The 23,813-nt window shown below is 41.0% G+C and overlaps 1 protein-coding gene across 1 annotated transcript in view; it reads right to left on the bottom strand.

Annotated features, from left to right (window-relative positions):
- LOC122814405 (zinc-binding protein A33-like) overlaps window positions 1-21,301 on the bottom strand; it is a 144,206-nt gene extending 122,905 nt beyond the window's left edge. Inside the window, exon 1 of the mRNA XM_044086988.1 lies at window positions 20,828-21,301. Within this exon, the coding sequence (XP_043942923.1) occupies window positions 20,828-21,040 (213 nt within the window). The 5' untranslated portion in view covers window positions 21,041-21,301. The remainder of the gene's footprint in view (window positions 1-20,827) is intronic.
- Between the last annotated feature and the right edge of the window lie 2,512 nt (window positions 21,302-23,813).

Below are 23,813 nucleotides of genomic sequence, written 5' to 3'. Positions count from 1 at the left end.
ACTCAAGGGAATGTATGTTTCTCTGGGCTCAAACTTCACAATGTTGTTTCTTTGTGAATATACCTGTTGGGTGCTGTTCTCAGAAAGTCATTAACAATTACCTGTGTCATACCATTTTAATGTAAATATTTTCATTCAAAAGGACTGTCATACTTATACAATGGGCACAGTCTGCTCACCCATGTCCTGGCTGAAAAGGGTCCTCTACCTGCTGGAAAGAGAGAGGGAATGGCATAGTAATATATGATTGCACAAGGCTCCATTCTTCCCTTGTTAATGTTGCTACTTTCTATCTGTAATCTGCATTCCCTCTCTTTCTTCCTTTATACAGTCATTATACTGCATTTTGCACACAATTTAAAGTAGATCAGTCACATTCTGAAGCAAAAGTAAGTAATAAACCTTTGGAGTTGGACATAACCTCCTTGCCATACCATATTGAACACCAAATCTTACAGTTTCTGGTGCAAATTGTGTGTTTTTCAATTTTATTTTGCTGATAAGATGACCTCCTGCATTTTTCTCAGAGCTTAAATTCCTTACCATGACATCATGAAACACTGTACCCATGATGCTTCACTACCTAATGGACAGGATACTGCATTTCTATGAAATGTGCATCATTAGGAGTCTCTTACTTCCTACAAAGGCAAGTAGTCAAGCAGGTCTAGCAGGTGGGGCACCGTACATTGAACATTAGCATATGTGATGATTTAGTAGTGAGAGCAATATAGGTAAGAAGCTGCTCTACTAAATAAGTTGTCTTTGATTACCCTCAGTGCTTCAAATTTATATGTTAATAATGTACTAGTTCTACCATGACTTCATATTGTGGGTATAGTAACTGAGAAAAAAAAACTGTGAAAACAGTAAAACTAACAAAAAAAAAAAACAGCACAAGTAAATTTACCGTGATGAGTACAATTGAGATTAAAATGAACTGCAATTAATTGCTGATTCTCAGGTAGTCCTTCCAGTCTAAATAAGAGCTCCTCCTCATCTTTTCAAAACCTTAATCTATATGTAAATAAGTTGGAGAGATCAGTATAAAGGTTAACTTTTCCTTCAGTCCTTCTGTAAAAACAATGAAGTGGACTGGTCCATACTTACCCATGTGGTACATTTGTCCTTAGCCACCCTACAGACTGGGATCCTTTTCCTATGACCTTACCTAGTTAATATGTTATCCATGCTACCACCAAGGGACTTAGTCCAAGTCAAGGGAGCCTGCAGGATTTTTTGCAGGGGGGTGCAAACCCAAGCCCCGCCCATGCATCCACACCCCTCTGCTGCCCCACCCACACAGCCACACCCCCGCCCACACAGCCATTCCAGTGTCCCATTACTATTTCTCCCTATTTGTCATAGACACTGTTTAAATCTCTGTGTGCATACTGTTTTATGCTTTACTTCTACAATGATTACAGATATTTGGATTTCATTTACAACTTTTATTTCAAATTTTATAGCACAAACACTGATAGACATTTACTAAACCTAAACAAAGCAATAGTCTTACAATGAAAAGAGACTTAGCATTACAACTTCTCTACCTTTGAAACTGAAACCCGCATTCAAAGAAAATGCATCTGGCCAGTGGCAGGGTAAGTTTACCTTTGGGCTGTTTTCAAATCATAGGCTCCTTGCACACATTTTTAGAACCAATCAAAAGTTATTTGATTCACCTTCCTGACTGTATTAATTATACTATATAATAATTGAATTATATCCCTTGTATAATACAGCACCACTTGCTAGAGTGTGTTTTAAATTTATAGTTCTGAACATTTTTCCTTTAAGCAATGAAACAAATCATATGAACCAATAATGACAACCTGCCCAATTCAGAACATTTCAACCATAAAGGGCCACTCAAACTTCTGTCCACATTAAAGAGATCTGAAATTAATGCAACGGTTGTTGCTAGAAAACTTTATATTTCAGTGCCTACTGATCTTAAAGAATAAATTGCCTATGCTACATTAAAAAATGGTAAGTTGGTATACTGCAATAGGGAATGGGTGGCAAGTTGAAAAACTGGTTCATAGTTACTAGGCATTTCCTCCAAAGGAGGACATTCTCAGGACTGCAGCACACCATTCCCTTAAAATACAAATCTATATGTTGTGGGAGTAGAACCTATAGCCCTCTACAGCAAGATGCAAGCATGCTACCTACTGTGCTACTAACACTGCTTTCAAATTTTATACCACAACAGTGATACCATTTGCTTATTAAAACAGTTGCACATTTTAAGCAGGCTTAGCATGAGCAGCAGTAATTTTTTTTCCCTTGAAGCTCACAAGTCCTTAAAAATACACTTGAAAATAAATTCCACCTGCTAACTCTAACTAGGGCATTTCATACTCTCACACACACAACCCTCATCGGCTTAGTGCAAGAAATCTGGACAAAGCCTAAAATAAACAGGGACAGATTATAAATATTGCCCTCATGAACTTAGAAAGTTGCTAAAAATAACAGAATTTGTTAGTATGCATTTTTCTAAAGGATATGAGGTCTAAAACTCAAACATCTGTTATTATTTAGCAACTTCAATCCATTTAGGAGGAATATGGAGCAAAAATCTGGACATTCTGCAAAAACCTGGACAGCCGAGGGGTATGCTACCTCACTTTTATACACACACACACACACACACACACACACACACACACACACACCATACCTCTCAATCTCTTAGCACAAGAAATCTGGACAAAGCCTGTTATAATGTTGGGGACCAGGGCCCAAAACTAGGGACCCATTTAGAAAGTTGCTATAATAACAGGATTTGTGTTAGAATGCATTTTCTAAAGGATGAAGTCTGAAGCTCAAATACTTGTCATTATTTAGTAACTTTAATCCTTAGCTCATCCCAGTGATTTATCAAGAAAAAAAATATTTTTTATGAGGAACAGACCAAAAATATAAAGCAAAAATCTAGACATTCTGTGAAAATCTTTACAGTTCTGAGGTATGACACACACATACATTCCCATACCTCCTTAGAAAGTGGATAGAACAACACGTTTTGTATTAGTATGCATTTTCTGAGGATATGAAGCCTAAAACTCAAATGTCTGCCAATATTTTCTGACTTCAATCCTCAGTGATTTGCAAGAAAAAACACAATTTTATGAGAAACAAACCGAAAATATGAGGCAAAAATCTGGATAATTGTGAGGTATGACCCCTCCTTACTTACTTATACACACACAGACCTACCTCCCTCTTACACACACACACACACACACACACACACACACACACACACACACACACACACACACACACACACTTCCCTCCCTCTTACAAACACACACACCTCCTTCCCTCCCTCCTACCAACGCACACACACCTCCCTCCCTCTTACAAACACACACACACATCTCCCTCCCTCTTACAAACACACATACACACACACCAATACCTTTCCTACCTATTTCTTACACACACACACACACACACACACACACACACACACACACACACACACACACACACACACCTTTCCTACCTATTTCTACACACACACACACACACACACATCTTTCCCTACCTATTTCCCACACACACACACACACACACACACACACACACACACACACACACACACACACACACACACACACACACACACCTTTCCTACCTATTTCTTACACACACACACACACACTTTCACACCTATTTCTTACACACACACACACACACACCTTTCCCTACCTCTTTCTTACACACACACACACACACACACACACACACACACACACACACACACACACACACACACACACACCTTTCCCTACCTATTTCTTACACACACACACACACACACACACACACACACACACACACACACACACACACACACACACACCCATACCTTTCCCTACCTATTTCTTACACACACACACATACACACACACACAGACACACACAGACACACACACCTCAACTTCCTTGTACCAGTGATCAGTTGCTGTAACACGCATCCTGTCCAGACCACCACAGTCAGTCAAACAGTCAGATATTGTGTACACTGCTGATGTTTGTGATGAAAAGTAAAAGAAAATATGGATAACTTGCTACTTTTAGATACACTACAATTCCTTCCCCACACAGTCCTTTTCATCAAAGGCAACTCCAAGAAACCTCAATTGCAATCGCTTTATTCTTTATTCACACCTCTTATCTCTGTTTTACAAAAGCCACAGTAAAGTATGCCAGCTAGCTTTACACAAATGCACTCACTATTTCTGCAAACTGAGAATAAAGCAAGACTGCATTTAGTGATGACTGTCCATGTCCTGGAGGGTTGTGGGTGTTATCCCCAGTAAGAATTTACTGTGACCCATCCACTCATTCAGGTTCCTCTTGAATACTGTCATAGAGGTGCTCTGTTTCACATGAATTGGTAGCCTGTTCCAAAGACGTGGCAGTCACTGGGAAATAAATATGTCCCCCCAGCATGTCCTATTTAAGTCACAGGCCATATTTAAGTCCCTGGAATGAGTAGCCCTAGACCCATTTGATTTACAGATATGCAGTAAGTTCATTAGGTTTGGGTCTTGGGTTGCTCTGTAAGAAGTCTATACTATACAGAGTATAGTGACATTTTAGTCAGTCTGTGTAAGGCACATGATAGAGGCCCTTGATCTTCTTTGTTAGAAACCCCTGAGGTCTTTTGTATTTACCAGCAGCCAGGTGAAAGCTAAAAATAATGGGGGACAAATGGCCAAATATCAGGGACTGATAGGGCCTTTATTTATTTAGAATGTTCTAGAATAACAGGTTTTGTATTATCATACTTTTTATGAAAGCTATAAAGTCTAAAATTGTAACTCCAGTTGAGACCATCTACACCCCCACACACATATATATATATATATATATTACAGAACCACACATACACACACACACACACACACACCTACACTTTTAGTTTTTGGATGGAGTTTTCTTTTAAAAATGTCATTTCAAATGTCCAATTATTTGTGATGTTGCAAGAAACCATAGACTCCTGAGAAAACTCTAGCAGGCATCAGGAAATATGCTAAGTGCAGAGAAGGCTACATAAACAGATAATCAAAAGCTGCTATGATGTCATACTGAATAAAACATATACACTTAAGTTATGACTAAAGCTGAGGAAACAAAATTACACACAAATGCAAGTCCCAAACACAGCAAAACCAAGAAACCAAGATTACATTACAAAATTACATCTAAGGGCAAAACAGCAGAAGATGATAATATGCCAACAAGCTATCACTCTCTCGGGTTTTTCCCCCCTGTGTTCCCCTCCATCACTAGATAAAATCAATATGAACAACACTTATCAATGTCACATGCCATGCCAAAATAGACTTCTAACAAGACTGATGTAGTTTGCATTTAGAACAATGACAACAATCAGTTCAGGAAGAAGAGATCTCCAAACTTGTATAAAGAGACTCTTTAACACACAGCACAGCTGCAGTCAGGCCTGAACTGTTAACAACTAGGTTTTGTTTACCAACCTTTGAGCCCATGTCCCTTTCAGATGGAACAGGGATACAATTTACTGTTTCCTTATTCTACCAGCAGCGTCTGTGGTCTCGTCCTCACTGTTACCTTATGCATTGTTTGATTTATTTCCTCCCAGTGACAGACAACAGACACAACCAGCTGTACTGCTGTTACAGTCTACTCTTGACACTCCTGTTCCAAGGAGGCGGGAAGTCATCTGCAACAGAAGTCTAACCGAGTCAAAAATAACTGGCGTGTGACGAAGCTACATCCTGTTTTAAGGATTTAACTTGTCATTGAGAAATGTTCTTGTCATGAATTCTTGTACTGACTCGCTAGTAGTAGGAGGCTATACTATAGCCCTTGAGTAAAGATTTTCCGGCATTAATTTTCTGATTACTTATTTTTTCCAGCTCACAACAGAGGAAACTGAGCATATAATAGCACTAGAGGAGCCCATGACAGAACATTAACCATGGATATATCCCAGTCACACACACTTAGTTACTAAGGATTGCAAGAGTGCGTAGTCAAAATACAGTTTCACTAAAGTGCAGCGCAAATTCGCAATTAAAAACTTACATTGTTCTAAAAACGAAGCAAAGAAGCACAACTAAAATTTTCTTTTCATTAATTTTTTTGTAACTCAGACTGAACTTTTGCAATTATAACAGTTTCTAGTAAATACAAATAAATCACCCTGACCCAGATACAAATGCCTGCATAAATATAGTATTTTCTCATCAGGATGAGTTGTTTCAAGTGCGCGCGCCACTTTCACGTTTTGGCACCAAGCTTTGATTCAGTGTAAAAAAAAAAAAAAATACCAGGAGCTTTTTTCTTGATGTGAATTGATCAATAACATACCTTAAGTGCTGCACAGGACACACAGTCGAATCCAATGATCTGACTTCACTGAGCTAAAGTAAAGAGTTCTTAGACTGTCTCTGATCTGCTGCACTGTCTTAATCTGGGTAACTCTCTCACTCTATCCAGCTGTCAACAGTCGTAAAGGGAGATGCAGTTTGAGGAGGAATTGATGCACTCGGAGTCGTCAACATGTGACTGTAACCTCCAATAGCATCTCAGGCTTCAGCGAACGATGCAGGTTTAAAGGAAAAAAAGTAAGTTGAAATCGAAAAATGTAAGGTTTTGTCAGTACATTTTTCGATTTCATCTCATCGTCACACAGCTAGATTAAGAAAATCCAGGGGGGTGCAAGTGCACCCCCTTGCACCTGCCTGCGGGCGCCCTTGGTCCAAGTCACTCTAATTGATTCACTATTTGTTCAGTACTATGTCACACACCTTGTTAAAGTCTAAGGAAGCCATGTCACATGCCTTGTTAAAGTCTAACGAAACCTTGTCACATGCCATGTTAAAGTCTAAGCAAACCATGGCCAGAGAGCTGCATTAGGTTGTGTCAGATATGAACCCCCACTTGTATTAGGATATCTGACAGTTTACAGAAACCTTTGAAGTCTCTTTTTCTAACATGGCCTCTAATATTTTCCCACTATATATGCTACTAGCCAGCTAGCATCAGAATGATAAAGGCAATCTCCCTTCTCTCTTTTTCTGCCTGTGTGTATTTATCTATCCATATTGTGCATTCACATACACAAGGATGTAGCTAGGCATACCCAATATACAGGGCTGGTGTTAGAATTTTGGAGGCCCCAGCAAATGTGAAGGTGGGGGGCCCTAGGATATTCCAGTCTAAGTATTATCACTGCCACCCCTCCAAAGCAGCCTTTTAGTTCATGCTGCAAATGTTTAGGAGTAGTACACACAGACTGAACTGTAGCTACAATGACCTTACATTACAACAGGCCTATGTACCACACTATGTTGTCCCACCTCACAAAGGGGCATTCACAGCTACTGGCATTTAGTTGCAACAATGTTACATTACAACATCTCAATGTACAGGACTGCACTTAAATGAAATGGCACCCTAGGCACTGCCTATTGTTTCAGCCCCCCCACCCCCACATGCACTCCCTCCAAGTTTGCACTCTATTTCCCCCATATTGGGCTCCGCATACAGTGCACATTACTTTTTTCTTCCTTTTCTCACATTTTGCCTTGCTCTTTAGCTTATTATGGAAGTCATAACTTTATGTATGCTCTGAAGAGCATTTTAAAGTTTTTTTTTCTTTTTACACAACCAAAGATGGTTTGAACAGAAATTATAACAAAGGAAATAAACGCAGTGCTGCTGTTCAGCTTTAGTTTTCCTTGCATCCTTTTAACACACCTTTTCTGATGAAGACAACATAGTAGTAATAGCCATTTAGAAAATAAGTCATGCTGGTGCCACCCAGAAGCCATAGGGGTTATAGATGCTCAGGGATACATTTTGGAGCATTTCCCAACCTTTTAATCCAATGGTGGCCTACACAAAGTTCATGAGTATGAAAAGAATTTCAGTCTTTTTTTTTCTTTCAAGGAAGACAATTGTCCCAAGGCTTAATGTTCAAAGCTGACAAAATATTAGCGTACAATAAACTAACAAGCCAATTGTTGTAAGGATACACAAGTCTTATCTAGGAATTCTGCCTACCTCCCTAACCCTCCATAAAAGACTGTCACTGCCTCTGCATCCCTCTGGCGTTAGACTGGGATGAAAGCAGAAGTTCAAATGGTGATGGTCATGTATTTCAAGTGACTATCGACATACACATACATAGCATGCCTCCTCACTCCTCACCCTAATCCTCAAAAGCAGCTCCCTGTACACATGCCTGATGTGTGATGGTGAGGAAAGTGACAAAAATAATGATTACAGTAATCTATGTTGCTGTTCTCAGACAGTACAAGCCATAGTAACCTTCTATGTACACCTCTGAGGTCTGTGAGAAAAGTAAAAGAAATGATGACCACACTGTCCTCAGACCAAACACAAGCTATAATGACCTCCTGCTCACACCACTAAGGTTTGACTGTGATGACAATTAAAGTAATAAACGCAGATTCCCCAGCCCCCCCTTACATAACCTGCAGCACCTTTCTGTGCACACACATCTATGTAGGGCTGATTTTAGAATGGATATGGCTGAAAGTAGAGGCCATTATCAGCTTTAACCTAATAGGGCCGTGTCACAGCCCTGTTCTGGTTAAACATCATAATCAGAAAATAAATGCATGTTTTGCTTCATTATTTCCCAAACATCAAAAGCTTTTGTGAGGGCCCCACACTGTCATGGATGACTAAGAGAGCCCCCATATCCATTTATACAGTCTGGGGACTGGGGACCACCAGTCTCCTAGAAGATCTAAGTGTTTGAATGTTCTGTGATATATTTTGTGCATTAAATTTGAATTACAATTACTTGTTAGCTACACTTTTTACTGAAACCCAGAAGAATAATGTATATGTCCAAGCATTATTTGGTGCGTGCACAGATAAAAATCAGAGCTATATTTTACACATACACACATGCATAAGCCATAACAATACTAGTTTTGTACTTATTTCAGCAAATTGCAATACATTGTGCAACACTGGAACTGTCATACCAGATCAATGACTGCTGTTTAACAGTCATCAAACAGCAGCAGGGGTAAATTTACTTTTATTTACTTCACTGAGGAGTAATGCACACCTGTCATTGTCCTTGATTTCACAGACCTTCCCTGATTTTGTTCATGATTTTGCTCTATCCTTTGTACATTTTGAATTGCTGGTAAATCACTTAGGACTACAGAAAACCAAGAAATCCAGACATCAGAGTTTTATACTTATTCTCCAAAAAATGTATGTTGATGCAAAAGTGTTGTTCTATTAACTTTTTAAGTGAATTAGAGTAATATTTAAAATATGTTCCTGATGTTGAGCCTTTATTCTGCTATTATATTTGGCACTGTGCTGAATTCTTAAGCAAAGAAGTTGAGAGTTATGTCTGGTGTTCTTCCAGTATTTATAAAACTCCCTGAAACAGAAAACCATCCCTGATTATTCAAAATGTCAAAACTTCTTAAAATCCAAGGTTTGCACCGAGATCATTCACTCTGGACTGCTGAGCTCTCTAATGCTTACCTTATAGGTTCATAGGTAGGTACTAGACTATTGGCCCTAAGGCATAATTAAGCCTAGCCAAAATTTTGTGCTATTACCTCCCTCCGAAGTGGTTTAGTTGCCTGCGCCCCTGTCGAGCAGGGCCCCAGAAGTGATTCCCAGGGTGAATTTCCTGTTTCCCATCCACTCATCAAGATTTCTCTTGAAGAGTGCCAACGAGAAGCTCTGCCTCACATATATGGGAACCTTATTCCAGAGCAAGAGGAGTCTCTGGGACATGAATCTGTCCCTCCAACATGCCATGTTTATTGATGATGTCAGGTTTATGTCCCTTGAGCGTGTAGCTCTGGTGGATTGGGTTTTCCTTAGGTGGAGCATTTCTAGCAATTCGGGGTTTGACATAGCCTTGTATGTTAGGCAGAGATCACCTCTGAGTAGCCGGTACATGACAGAGTACAGTCTGAGTTTTTTAGCCTCATGGCATAGGGCATCTGTTTAAGGCCCGTTATCCTCTTTGTGAGGTACTTTTGTGGCCTCTCCAGTTGTTACAGATGTCTTGTCAGGTAGATCCCGAATGGGCATTATATTCAATAATTGGTCTAATGAGTGATGAGTAAAGGGAGACAATAACTTCCTTATTCCTAGATGCAAACCCCTTTGTGATAATGTGGGCCATGTAGAAGGATTTTCTAACCACTTTGGCAATGTGGTTGTCGAAGGAGAGGTTACTATCTACCTGAGTCTCTAGGTCTCTTATCACACTTTCTGTGATAAGTGGGCTGCCACCTATGTTGTAGTTCATAGGTACTTGTTTTTTCCCAAAGGGGATAACAATGCACTTTTTGGCATTTAGTTTGAGGCCACGGTTTTGGCACCATGTATCTGTATCCGTAAGACCCTTTTGAAGGATGTCTCCATCAGTAGGTGTCTCGATTATCGCACCCAGTTTACAGTTGTCTGCAGACTTTGTGAGCCATAGTCCCTCCATGTTTGCTTGTACCTCAGAGAAATGGATACCAAACAGGAGGGGTCCCCAAGATTGATCCCTGCAGTACACCACTAGTCACAGGTTTGGAGTCTGATCTAGCATTTCCTATTCTTACTGAATGGGTTCTATCTGTGAGCCAGTTAGTGACCCATCTTGTAACATAGGGGTTTATATTTAGGTTGGTGAGTTTGTCTATAATTCCTGAGTGGGGAATGGTATTGAAGTCCTTTGCAAGATCAAGGTATGCTGTGTGAACCACCTTTCCCTCATCTATTGCTTTAGTGACCATTTCAAAGAAGTCAACCACATTTAGGAGACATGACCATCCCTTTACGAACCCAAACTGGGTGGGGTCTAGGGTTTGTAGGTTACCAATGTCGTTGTTTATGAGTTCCATGTTGATGCGCTCCATGGTCTTGCAGATGAGACTCTTCAGGCCAATGGGGCAGGAATTCCCAGGGTCAGTGGTTGCACCTCCTTTATGGAGTGGGATGACTGTTGCTATGTGCCACTCTGTGGGCACATAGCCTGAGGTGAGGCTGTGGTTAAACATGGTATTAAGGTGAGGGGTTAATTATTTTGGAGCTCATGTAGCTGGCAGCCTGGGATGCTGTCTGGTCCCATAGATGTTGTGTTTTTTGCCTTGGAGAGTGCTGTTTTCACCTGAGTGTCTGTGATTTTAGGGGCAGCACAATCTTCTGGTATGGCTATGAGCCCTTTGGGGGGAGAGGGTGGGGTGAAGTTTGCACTGAACCTATCTGCCAATATATTGGCGATATCAGTTGGTTCCGTGAATTTTGACCCATTATGCTGTAGCTCGGAGCAGATCTGAGAGTTGCTATTGAGGTTTTTGACATAGCTAAAAAAATGGTGTACCTGGTGGAGTTACATCTACAAAATGGTGTGCCTTGCCTATGTTAATTATCAGCTTTATCCTAACAGGGTCATACCACAGCCCCATTCAGGTTAAAGAGTGTAATCAGGAAATTAGTACATTCTTTCTTCTCACTTTTCCCCAACCAGCAGCAGCTTTTGTTTGTGTGTGTGTGTGTGTGTGTGTGTGTGTGTGGGTTCTTAAAGGGCCACCCTGCAGTCATGGGTATTGCAGATATCTCAAGCTGCCTATGTTGTTAGTTTTAGTGAACAGAATGTACACCAGCAGGGTTTAACTAAGTCAGAGGCACTATGTCAGTGGTAAAATATGTAACTGAATTGTGAAGCCTGTTACTTGATAAAACAATGATACTATAATCACAGATATCTTTGAATTTTAAAGGATATCTAACAGTCATTACCCACCTAGTTTATTAAGTATATAAAACTGGTGTACTAGCTTTTGTTGGTTTGACAGACAAGTTGCAAAATATCAAGATAAGATGATTTGCTGTGGTTGGGCACCCCCAGCGACCACAGGGTTCACTGGTGCCTAAAGCCAGCTATGTCAATATACTCCAATGAGAAATTTTTTTCTGAGCATCTCTTGGAAACTTCAAGCACAGTATGTTAAGAACTGCGTAAACAAAGACTTATTGTATAGAGGTATACAAAGAATTTGGGTTTGTATTAGTGAAGTAACTCACAGGATGCAGAGTATTAAGTCCCTCCCAACCCCCTCCCCCCAAGATTTCCTGACAGCATGGTTAAACTACTAAATATTCATGCATGTGTCGGCATAGGTTCATAGGTTCATACTAGGCTATCTGCCCTAGGGCATTTATAAGCCTAGCCAGAGTGTGTTTGGCTTTCACCACTCATTTTAAATTAATTTTGCTATGCTCTTTTTCGAGGTTAGTATACTGTGCCTCTGTCTAACAGTGACACAGAAGTGATACCCGGGGTAAACCTACGATCCCCCATCCACTCATCAAGATTCCTCTTGAAGAGAGTCAGTGAGGGGCTCTGCCTAACCTGGACTGGGATTTTATTCCAGAGTGAAGGGAGCCTCTGGGTTATGAATCTGTCCTTCCAGCATGTCCTATTTATTTAATGCTGAGGTTCAAGTCTCTCGAGCGCGTAGCTCGATGGGATTTGGATTTTCTGAGGTGCAGCATGTCCATTAATTCTGGGTTGGACATGGCTTTATACGTCAGGCACAGATCGCCTCTGAGCAGGCGGTATGCCACTGAGTAGAGCTGGAGTTTCTTTAACCGGGCAGCATATGACATTTGTTTGAGCCCTTTGATCCTCTTGGTGAGGTACTTTGGGGGTCTTTCCAGTTGCTGCAGGTGACTGGTAAGGTACATCCCAAAAGGGGCATTGTACTCAATTATGGGCCTGATGAGGGATGAGTAAAGAGGCACGATGACCTCCCCTGATCTAGATGTGAATCCCTTCATGATTAGGTGGGCTATATAAAATGTTTGTCTAACCACTTTGGCCACGTGGCTGTCAAATGAGAGATTGCTATCAACTTGGGTCCCCAGGTCCCTAATTACTTCTTCCATACTTAATGGACTACCACCTATGTGGTAATTTGTGGGCACTTTGTTTTTGCCAAACGGGATTACTATACACTTTTTGGCGTTTAGCTTGAGGCCATGGCTCTGGCACCAGTTGTCTGTTTCTATGAGGCCCTTTTTGAGGATGCTTGTGTTGGCTGGAGAGTCGATTATGGCACCCAGTTTGCAGTCATCTGCGAACTTGGTCAGCCACAGTCCTTTCGTGTTGGTCTGTACCTCCGAGAAATATATACCGAACAAGAGAGGTCTCAGGACTGAGCCTTGTGGGATGCCACTTGTAACTGGTTTCGAGTCTGACATGGCTCCAGCAATTCTAACCATGTGGGTTCTGTCCTTGAGCCAGTTTGCAATTCATCTAGTGACATAGGGGTTTATATTTAAGCTGGTGAGCATATCTATAATGCCCGAGTGGGGTATTGTATCGATGGCTTTTGCGAGGTCCAGGTAGGCTGTGTGGACCACCTTCCCCTCGTCAATGGCCTTGGTGACTGTTTCAAAGAAATCGACCAGGTTTAAGAGGCAGGATCTGCCCTTAACAAAGCCAAACTGGGTAGGATCCAGTGTCTGTAGGTCCCCAATATCTTTATTTATGAGGTCCATGATGATCCTTTCCATAGCTTTGCAGACCAAGCTAGTCAGGCTTATGGGGCGATAGTTTCCAGGATCCGTTGAGGCACCACCTTTGTGGAGAGGGACCACTGTTGCTGTACGCCACTCTTTGGGTACACATCCTGTAGTAAGGCTAAGATTGAACAGTAGTTTTAAGTTTGGGTTTAGCTCTTCTTGGAGTTCATGTAGGACGCAGCTCGGGACACCATCTGGTCCCATTGATGCTGTGTTTTTTGCTTTGGAGAGGGCGGCTCTTACCTGAGCATCTGAGATGTCAGGGGGGCAGCACTCTGTTGGGATACATATTTGCCCTTTTGGTGGGGAGAGGGGGGAGAAGTTTGCACTGAACCTGTCAGCTAGGATGTTGGCAATGTCTGTGGGTTCAGTGTATTTTTTGTCATTTTGTACTAATTCTGAGCATATCTGGGAATTCCCACCCAGGTTCCTAACATAACTAAAGAAAGCCTTGTGATTATCCTTAGTGTCCTGTGCAATTTTTCTCTCGAAGCTGGCCTTAGATGATTTTATGAGTGCCCATAGTTTTTTGCTAATACTGATCAGAGATGCCTTCCCTTTTTGGGATTTTGCTCTATCATGTAGTAGCTTCCTCCTTCAATTGTATAGTTTGTTTATGGCTGGGGTCCACCAGACAGGACGTCTGCCTTTGGAGGATTGGGTCTTGGTTTTATTTGGGATTGCATGATCCATGCATTCCTGAAGGTGTTCATAGAATGCGTTTATAAAGGATTCTGCGGTCTGGGCTATATTTTCCACAGGCCCGGGGGCTTTGAAGGATTTCGCCTCGGTTTTGAGGCGTGTGAAATTTGCTTTAGAGAAGTTTTTCACTGTGGTTTTCTGGGCGGGGGTGGGGTCGGGATGTGAATATCCAGTGAGATTAGTTTATGGTCTGATCTTACCAGTGAGGGATACACTTCTGGTCTGGAGCATAGTGTCCCCATGTTGGTGATGATCAGGTCCAGTATGTTTTCCCCTCTTGTGGGAGTGGTAACAAGTTGTTCCATAGCATTTGAGTTTATAAATTCTAGGAACCTTTGGGCTAGGGTGTTGGAGATAGAGTAATGCTCCCAGTCTATGTTTGGGTAGTTGAAGTCGCCCAATATAATGGTGTTTGGAGAGACCTTCATATTTTCCAGTATTCTCAGGAAGGCCAAGTGGGGTTCCTGTGTTTGGGAGGGTGGTCTGTAGCAGGCTATAAACTGGAAGGCAGTTTTACCCACAGTTAGTTGCACATGGATAGTCTCTGATGCTTCGTGCTGTGCCACCAACCTGGAGGTGTGGGTATCTTTGTGAATATTGATACTCCCCTCCTTTTGTGGTTCGGTCCAAGTTTTGGGGCTGAAAAGCATGGTATGAGGTATAACCTGGTAGTGCTGGGGTGCTCTCGGGAGCCTTGAACCAGGTTTCTGTTTCTGCACAGATATCGATGTTCTCCATGCTAAGGAGAGTTTCGAGTGCGTGCATCTTGAGGTTTAGACTTCTGGCGTTGAGTAGCATTACTCTTAGTTTCTTATCACTTGTGATACCTATGGAGGTGGGTTTGTCTTTTGAGCCTTGCCTAAAAAAGGCACTATGGGGGTAGCAAGAGCCTTTGCCAATATCCGAAAGTCCAGGGGTGACAGGTGCAAGCCGTCCCTAGCAAAGCATCGTGGCTTGTCGAGCATGTCATCCCAGGCTGACAAGCATTGGATCCCCTTTGAATGACACCAAAACTTAAGCCAATTGTTGAAATTGATCATCTTGTCTTCATATTGTGGCATCATTCTTGGTGAGGGTAAGATGCTACTCAAGGTCAGGGTCATACCGGCCTGGGCTACATGCTCAGAGAGCTCCTCTATGTCTCTTTTCATGTAGTCCTGGGAGGTACGTCTCAGGTCATTCACACCAGCATGGACAATGACTGAGTCATATTTGTACTTGCCTTGGAGTGACCTGAGTGCTTGTGTTATGTGGCGGATCCTAGCGCCCGACAGGCAGCTCACAGTGACCTTCTTCTTGTTCAGCCTGGTGAGCGGGACGTCAGTGTGCCTGACGATAGAGTCACCTATTACAAGTGTTTCGGGTGTGTTGTTTAGCCTTAAGGGCTGTGACTGTTCGGCACACTGGCTTTGTGAGCTATGTGTTGCACGTGTTTTGTTTTGGGGTAGCGGTTGCTTGGGTGTCTGCTTTGGAGGTCTCTGCTGCTTAGGCAGATTTTTATTTAGAGCCTCCGAGTATGTTTTTGTGTGTTTATGTGTCTGGTTTGTTGTCGTGGTAGGTCTATGTGAGACTGGAATTGTAGTGAGTGTGGTTTCCTTCTCCTCCTGACTGGTTATGCCAGTACTGAGTTGAGAGAGCTTAGCCTCCAGTTTGGCTATATGGTTGCATCTCTCACATGTGTTGGAATTTGTTGGGAGGAGGAGAGGGTTGTCTGTGTACATGAGGCAGTTGTAACATTGCCTCAAGATTCCCAGATTCACCAGCTGGACCGGAGAGGAGATTGACAACTGACCTTTGGACATGCTAGGATAGTATTGGGAATTCCTTTATAAATGAAAAAAAGGGCCAATGGGGAACTAGGTACTCAAGGGGAGTTTGTGAGGGTGTAGTGCTTTTAATTTTTTAGTGCTGACTTATATAATTGCTTTAGTGAGCAAGTGCCAGGTAACTTAAATGCAATGTGTTACAGGTAACTTAAAATGGAAAAACGACAAACAGTAACTTTCTTTCAAGTGAAACAAGGAAATAAGTGCATTAAGCAATGCAGGTATCACTAGGGATCCACAGAAGTGCTAAAAGGCCGCGTTTTAGGTGGAATTAGCGTTTCAGGGAAATAAACAAACAACAAGCATACAAACAAAGCTAGATTCAGCAGGCCTGGATCTAGTCTATGCTACAGCAAACAAGGTGTACCAATTTCAGTAAGAAAAATTTAGAATATGCAGGCACTATAAGCCTCTAACCAGAAATTCCTTGCTTAGAAGGGCAGAGTCCAGCCTCTCCTCCCACAAGAGTGCTGAACACGAACCCTCTTAATGTAAAATAACTGGCCTCAAGCCCAAGTGCTTAAACCAGAATTAATACACTTTTAGAATAACAGACACTGAGCCCTCAATCAGCAGTTCCCAACTTAGAAGGATGACCTGTTCTGCCACTACAGTGCAGACCACAAACCTTCCTAATGTAAAACTGGTCTGAAGCCCAGGTGCTTAAACTAAAAGGCTTACAATGAGATACACCAAGCAGTAATAAATACAATTGAGTACTTTTAAGATGACGCAAAAGCAAAATAAAGTAGGAAAAAACACAAATACAGTAAAAGCCGATACATTTTTTTCTGATTGGCCTTCTCAAATGCTCTCCCTGTACTGGGTAGAATGAGGTAATGACACTAGACTGGGAGGAGGGTCCCAGATCAAATTTACACTAGGGGCGGGCAACTGCTTTGCCACCAACAATAAAACACTATACCAACAGGGAGGGAGAGTGGGAAACAAACTGCAGAAATGTTACTCACAGCTGAAAAGCAGCAGTGAGCCTTTAAATGAAAGTTTTAAACAGCTAAAGGAGCCACTAGAAAAAAAGAGTTTAACTGCAACAAGTTATCATAAACAACCCAACAGATGCTTAATAAGAGTGGACAATTTCCATTTAATACCTCACACACAGTGAAACTAGCTAGAAAAAATACACAGTACACAAAGTGCTATAAACAACAAAGAAATAAAGAACAAAATAAACAAAAAAACAGGATACTTAATTGATCTCTCTGTTGCATGGTGTAACAAAATGCTTGGAAGTTTCTATGCTCTGCTTGCTCTGGAAAACACAAATATTTGAAATTGTTGAGGTTTTAAGAGTCAAGCATTTTAGAGGTAGAATTTAGGATTGGCTTAATTTGTAACCAGCTGGTAAGTAGGCTCACTTACATTATAGGTTCATAGGTAGGTACTAAGCTATTGGCCCTAGGGCCTATATAAGCCTAGCCAAAAAATGTACCCTGGCTTTCGCCACCCAAGAAAATTATTTTCCAGTGCCCCTGTCGAGCAGAGCCACAGAAGTGATCCCTGGGGTGAATTTCCCATTTCCCATCCAATCATCAAGATTTTTCTTGAAGAGTGCTAATGAGGAGCTCTGTTTGACATAGATAGGTAGTCTGTTCCAGAGTATGGGAAGTCTCTAGGACAGGAATCTATCCCTCCAGCATGTTCTGTTTATTGTGGTGACAAGGTTTAGGTCCCTAGAGCATGTAGCTCGGAGTGATTGGGATTTCTTTAAGTGGAACATGTCCAACAGCTCTGGGTTTGACATAGCTTTGTATGTTAGCAGAGATCGCCCCTGAGTAGGCGATATGCAATGGAGTAAAGCTGTAGTTTTTTGAGACGGTCTGCATAGGGCATCTGTTTGAGGCCAGTAATCCTCTTTGTGAGGTATATATGCCACAGACAAGGTAAGAAGTTCTAGCTGAGAAGACAGAGTGACAAACTCAAAAAGTCCTTAAGCTCTTTTATCCACAGATCTCTTTGCCTAATGGTTTGCACAGCAAGCATTTTCAAAATATATGCTGAAGCCCATTTGTGTGCTATGACTTGGTAACCATTGTCTGGCAAAAGGTTAAGCAGTGAAGTAATTAACTATGACAATGTCTTTGGACATCTTCAAATGTGATCTTTTTTACTGGTTGTCTTTTCGGCTTTTGCCGGTTAGGGGTCACCACAGCGGAACTTTCTAATGATTGGCAGTAGATTTTATGGTGCCGAGTTGCAAGCCCGATACCCAACCTTCAACGAAAGCATGCCCATTCACACATGTCTTTCGAACGCCACTCGACTGCAGGGAGGACATGCAGACTCCACACAGAAGGCACTTCAGCCAAGAATCGAACAGGAGAACCTCTTGCTGTGAGGCAACAATTTATAAAATCACCATCATCTGTGGTAGTATACAGTCAGACAGCTAAAATGTGATACAGCAACTGTGGCAATGAGTTCTTGCACTGCACTGTCCCCAACCCATAGAAATGTGGTGAAAGGTGGCTAACCCTCTTGCACACAGCATTAGTAAGTGGCTTAGTACAGTCTTCATTGCAAACATGTCTCCTTAAGTATTGCCTACAGACATTTACTAATAACTTATTTCTGCAGGAGCTGTAACTGAACAGGGACACAGAAACAAGCCAACAACATATGCCACTGGGCAAACAGCCCTACAGACAGCTGCCTTCTTACCGCCTCTGCACCTTTCTTGCTATACAGACACAAACATGCTGCCACTACACATCACAGTAATGAATCTCCTTCATGACCACTAAATTTTGAGTCAGGCTTACACATTAGTTCAGCATTGGATGTTACAGAAACAACCATGAAAATTACAAATGTCCCAATATTTATGCTCCTGTAAATAATGCATTGTATATTATACCATATCTGGAACACATATATCAGCAACTACATCTTAATGAAGAAATGAAAATGTGTAACTGAAGATAAGAACTGTCCTGCAAGATACAAGTTTTCTGTAAGAAAATCTATCACATTGGAAAATTGGAAAGGTGGCAGCTGTACAAGTGGCTTGTGATGTGCATGCAACACACTGTTAAGATGTAGCTCTTCACTTTCAAAAACAAATATATGAAATCACATCTAAATCACATCTAAAAAAAATATATATATATATATATATATATATATATATATATTTTTTTTATGGGTATAAATGGTAACAGTTGAAAATAAGATACCCCTTCCTTTATGGCTGGGGTAGCATTTTGAGTGTTGAGTCTTTTGGCCTTTCCCAGTTAGGAGTCACCACAGCCCCATACCAGTCTGCTTATGATTGGCAGTGGATTTTTATGGCGTCAAGTTGCCAGCCTGGTGCCCAACCTTCAGAGAAGGCACACACAAACTCACACACTTAATGAAAAAAGTCCTTGAACCAAATAAGGAATCAGATGCAAAAAACAGAGAATACAAGAAAAAGAAAAATAATCTGGTTCCACACAGCAGTGAAAATCAATATGTCCTTTATTGTAGTAAGTAAGCGCTTTCTTGGAATAACATCTGCTTCATCAGACCAACAAAGATAGAATAGCAGTTACATTTTTAAACACTAAAACATCCAATCAAAAATCAGATAAAATGTGCATCATAGCTAAAAGCCATGTGATAAAATACATCTGTAGAATATATAGAACATTAAAAATTGAATAAAACAGACTAAATGAACAATATGTACTTAAAACTGGTAACAAATACAATAGTAAAAAATAATAAAAGATGGACTATTGAAACATATATGATAAAATATTAAAAGAGAGATCAATGATGCACATTTTATCTGATTTTTGATTGGATGTTTTAGTGTTTAAAAATGTAACTGCTATTCTATCTTTGTTGGTCTGATGAAGCGGATGTTATTCCGAGAAAGTGCTTACCTACTACAATAAAGGACATATTGATTTTCACTGCTGTGTGGAACCAGATTATTTTTCTTTTTCTTGTAAACTCACACACTTACCTGCATGTCTTTTTAAAGTTCAGTCAATCACAGGGAGGACATGCAGATTCTGCACAGGAGGCACTCCAGCTGAGAATCGAACCAGAGAATCTCTTACTGTGAAATGACAATGTTAATCGCTGTACCACTGCAGCCGACATTTTAAGTGTTGAGTAAAATGATAGGTAGGTGGTGGGGGCAACAAAATTAGGTTTGTGTACAAAATGTCAATATACAAGAAAACTAACTGATTTGTTATTAAGCACTAATAAAAATAATACTAATCTTCTTCTTTTTTGGCTTTTCCCGGTTAGGGGTCACCACAGCAGAACATCTGTCCGCTCATGATTGGCAGTGGAGTTTTACGGTGTCAAGTTGCCAGCCTGGCGCCCAACCTTCCACAGAAGACACACACACACTCCCTTCTAGGGCCAATTTAGAGTGTCCAATCCACCTACTGCATGTCTTTGGGATGAAACCAGAACACCCGGAGGAAACCCACGCGACCACAGGGAGGACATACAGACTCCGCACAGAAGGCACCCTGGCTGAGAATCAAACTGGAGAACCTCTTGCTGTGAGGTGGCAATGCTAACTGCTGCACCACCGTGGCTGCCCCCTAATGTTAATAAGCAATAATTAAGCAAGACACACATCCCAGGTTGAAAATTCAGGAAAAAAATGTTAGTACAATCTCTATAAGAACCCTGTTAGACAAAGTTAGTTATCATGCAGTGTCCCTTACCTTACACACACTGATTGCCTCGTGCAGTAACACAAAACTGTGGCTGGAATGCCTGGGAACACACAGGACACAGATAAAAGTCTCATCATCCTTACAAAATAACTCCAGTCTCTCTTTATGCTCCCCACAACACTGCTCTGTTCTTCCATTTGTAGCACACAAATTATGCATTGCTTCTTTTTCCCTGCAGTCTCCTTCTTGTTTTGTGTACATTCCTGCTTCACTGTCTCAGATCTTTGCACCAAATCATCCAGCAATCAATCGGTTCACTGAGGAAGTTCAGAGGAAGTTCCTGCCTAAATTCATACCAGGCTAGTTTTGTTGTTTTATATCACATCCTGTTAACAGATGCTCTACAGAAATAGCATCTATATACAAAATCATTGAATTATCAGAAAAACAACAAATAATTTGCCATACATAAAATCTACTCTATATACTGCAAGCCACATAACTACAATTATCTCCTTTTTAGTTTTATTTTCCAAGCACATGAAGTACTATGTGCTGAGAAGTGACCACCTCCCTTTAAAGGGGCACTATCTCAGACTTTTTTGCTGGAGAAGTAAGTCACATGTTCACCTAGAGTCAAGGTTTTCACAGAGCCTTTTTAGCATACAGCAGGTCAGATTACACAAACTCTCAGTGAGGGTTGTGAGAGGAAGTGCTTAGAATTTACATTTGCAGTTTGTCATTTTGTATTTTCCTTCCCCCACTCATGAGCAATTAGATTTGCTGAATGACTGGATTTTACTCAGCTAGAGAAGCTGTCTTCTCACACAGCCTCTTTAGCTATGAAGTTATAGCTACTTTACTATGTACTCATTTTGCAAAACTGTGTCTAATAATTATTCAAGCCTAGGCAATAGTATTTTTCATGCTTGTTGCTTTAAATCTTTTTCCCTCCACTGGCAATTATTTTTAATATGGTCTGTTATTATTGCTTGTTAGTGTGTGTGTGTGTGTGTGTGTGTGTGTGTGTGTGTGTGTGTGTGTGTGTGTGTGTTGATGTAGGTGTGCAGATTTTCCCTCATTTTACAGCACAGCTTTGCTGTGGACTGTTGTGCCTTGCAAAGAAACATGTTGAGTAACAAATGTTCAAATATTCTAAAATAATAAAATATTTACATCTTTTCTCTAACAATGTCATGCAGCTTTGGAACTGAATCTAATCAGTGTTCTAAAAGTATTGTCTCATTAGCTGATACTGTATGTTGTCCTTCACAAATCACACCATAACTATTTGTCTAATGGTGATTCCATCCTACTGGATTTCTGTTCTCACTTTTTTCTGTCATTCATTGTGGAAAAATGTTTTCAACTTTCACATCTTTCATGCCTGTTTGACTGAAGTACAGTTAGTTTACACCGATTAGCATGTGAAAGTTGAAGCTAATGCAGTCTATGCATTTCCCCATATACTTTTCAGTACCATTCCTAGTATATTAAAGTAGATAATTACAGGGGTACTTTTATTAAAGCAGTAAAAATTAATCTCATGCCATTGATAACCCTATATTTTGACAAATTATATTAGCTATTTTTCTATGTATGTATGTAACACACAATCTATGTTTGTATTCATGTAGCTAAAAACAACAGCCTCTACACGTGTAACTGACAGACTTGAAATTCTAGGCATTCTTGAATGCCTATAGACTTCAGATATGCTACAAATCTGATAATGCAGGTCTTTTGGTGAAACTATGTATGCAGTGCACATAACTGTTTCAGAAGTGTACTTCAAGGTTACTACTGTCATTGTAAACTCGTATGTTACCTGCTAGATAGCAAATTGGTTAATGGGTGTAGGCAACTCTAATCTTTGGGAGACAAGCTCTCTTCAAAAAGAGTATTTACATGTGATATCCCAAAGTGGTCAATTCCAGAACCACTTCTCATTGGTTTACTTCTACAGTATTAAGGCTGACGTCAAGAATTTGTAGCTGACCATGTTTGGAATTGTCACTACCTCACCGCCTGACTTCCAGATTTTTCATGAGGGACTAGCATGCAGCAATAAGTGGTGCCAGGAGCACAGCCTAAAACTACATGCCAAGAAATGCTGCCTGACCCTCTTCAAGCATAACCTCGATGCATGGATGGGCAATCACAATTACAGTCAAGGTCTGGTCCTTGAAGCTGTCATTGAGAGGGGCCTAAAACTAGATATAAATAGTCATGCTACAGGGTACTTACAAAAATGGGATATTGTGGCTAGGCTACTGATGTTCCTCTCGATCAATAGCCTACTGTTAACCCATGAATCTATGAACCTAAATGTGCACATTTCTTTAATTTTGATATCATCACATGCTAGCAAATGAGTATCCTTGACCAGACTCATGAATGGTATTCACAGACCTATTAATAATGTCTGTACATCGGCTACATGATAGAATCACATAACACAGTGTTGTGTAGTTCAGAGAAGTGGCAAAACCTAAAAACATATATAGATGCAGTACTGTCATTCTGGAAGACCTTAGCATGACATGAATAAGCAACAACATTTACATAAGGCCTGCCAGTACACTTCTGGAACCCAAACCACACAAGCACACCCCAGCCCCTGAATGAGAAATAGTCTACTCACACAAAGTGTATTGTCTAGACAGCTAGACTGCATACCTCATGCCAGTGACTGAACAGTGTTCCCACTCATTATGTCACCTTCTGGTGATGCTCTCATTGCTGTGACTGCATATCTCATGCCAGTGACACAACAGTGTTCCCACTCATTATGTCACCTTCTGGTGATGCTCTCATTGCTGTGACTGCATATCTCATGCCAGTGACACAACAGTGTTCCCACTCATTATGTCACCTCTGGTGATTGCTCTCATTGCTGTGACTGCAGATCTCATGCCAATGACAGAACAGTGTTCCCACTCATTATGTCACCTCTGGTGACTGCTCTCATTGCTATGACTGCATATCTCATGCCAGTGACAGAACATTGTTCCCACTCATTATGTCACCTTCT

This window comes from Protopterus annectens, chromosome 10.part0, assembly GCF_019279795.1.
Source record: "Protopterus annectens isolate FY-2018-M chromosome 10.part0, PAN1.0, whole genome shotgun sequence".
NCBI lineage: Eukaryota > Metazoa > Chordata > Ceratodontiformes > Protopteridae > Protopterus > Protopterus annectens.
This window is presented reverse-complemented; position numbering and strand designations above follow the sequence as displayed.